The 793-nt window shown below is 40.4% G+C and overlaps 1 protein-coding gene across 1 annotated transcript; it reads right to left on the bottom strand.

The window, feature by feature from the left end:
- Positions 1 to 7: 7 nt before the first annotated feature.
- LOC125851516 (acetyl-CoA-benzylalcohol acetyltransferase-like) lies at positions 8 to 785 on the bottom strand (the record flags this gene model as incomplete). The annotated part of the gene is made up of 1 exon (XM_049531296.1): positions 8 to 785. A coding segment is annotated over one exon (778 nt), but the record flags the coding sequence as incomplete, so codon positions are not given.
- Positions 786 to 793: the final 8 nt, after the last annotated feature.

The following is a 793-nucleotide window of genomic DNA, read 5'->3' as shown; positions in this document are numbered from 1 at the left end:
CTTGAACTTACGTACCTATCAACTTCATTACTTCCTCCCCAATCTTGTACTAGAAAACTTTCATTATATATATTTGCCACCGCGAACACTATGTCCTCCGGTGAAGTCTTGTCACAAGTAATAATAGTTTCCTTCACAGTGTCATGAATTACTGTGACGAATTCGTGCAACTCCATCTTGTTCTCCCCAGGTATGAATTTTATAGGGGCGTCAACTCCAAGATTCCCAAAAGATTTTTCTACTTGAGGTAAAGAAATCAACCTAGTGCGCAAGTTTATTGGGATGTTCATTAGAGAACGTCTTAGATATCCGTGCTTTTTTTCTGAAGCACGGATTAAAGCCCTCCATAGGAGGGCCATGATCATTTCAACTCTTGACGGCTTAAAGGTGCATAAGTCTCCACCGACTTCTTTTCTTAGCCTTGAAATGGAATCTTCGTTGATGTATAGCCTTTTGGCTACTAATTTAGACTCCACACGATCTAATGGAGGAACACGAGGCAAGAGAAGCTTCGATAAATCTCTCGTTGGGAATACATCAACCAAATTAAAGCTCATGAAATCGATCTTCTCTACAGGAATCTCAAGTCTACACACTTTGGACCACTCGTTGATAATAGTAAAAATTGAGTAACCATCCATTGCAATGTGCACGAGGCTCAAGGATAGAGCCAAGCCACCACACTCGAATTCTGTAATTTGGATAATGACAATTGGCATGGCGTATAAGTTGGATGCATCTACATTCCATGAATCTTGAGGCCAGCAAAGCAATGAAAGGTTGATATCCTTAT

The sequence above is a fragment of the Solanum stenotomum genome, unplaced genomic scaffold (assembly GCF_019186545.1).
Source record: "Solanum stenotomum isolate F172 unplaced genomic scaffold, ASM1918654v1 scaffold26690, whole genome shotgun sequence".
In the NCBI taxonomy this organism is placed as follows: domain Eukaryota; kingdom Viridiplantae; phylum Streptophyta; class Magnoliopsida; order Solanales; family Solanaceae; genus Solanum; species Solanum stenotomum.
The sequence above is the reverse complement of the archived record's forward strand: the minus strand, read 5'-3'. Positions and strand labels throughout refer to the sequence as shown.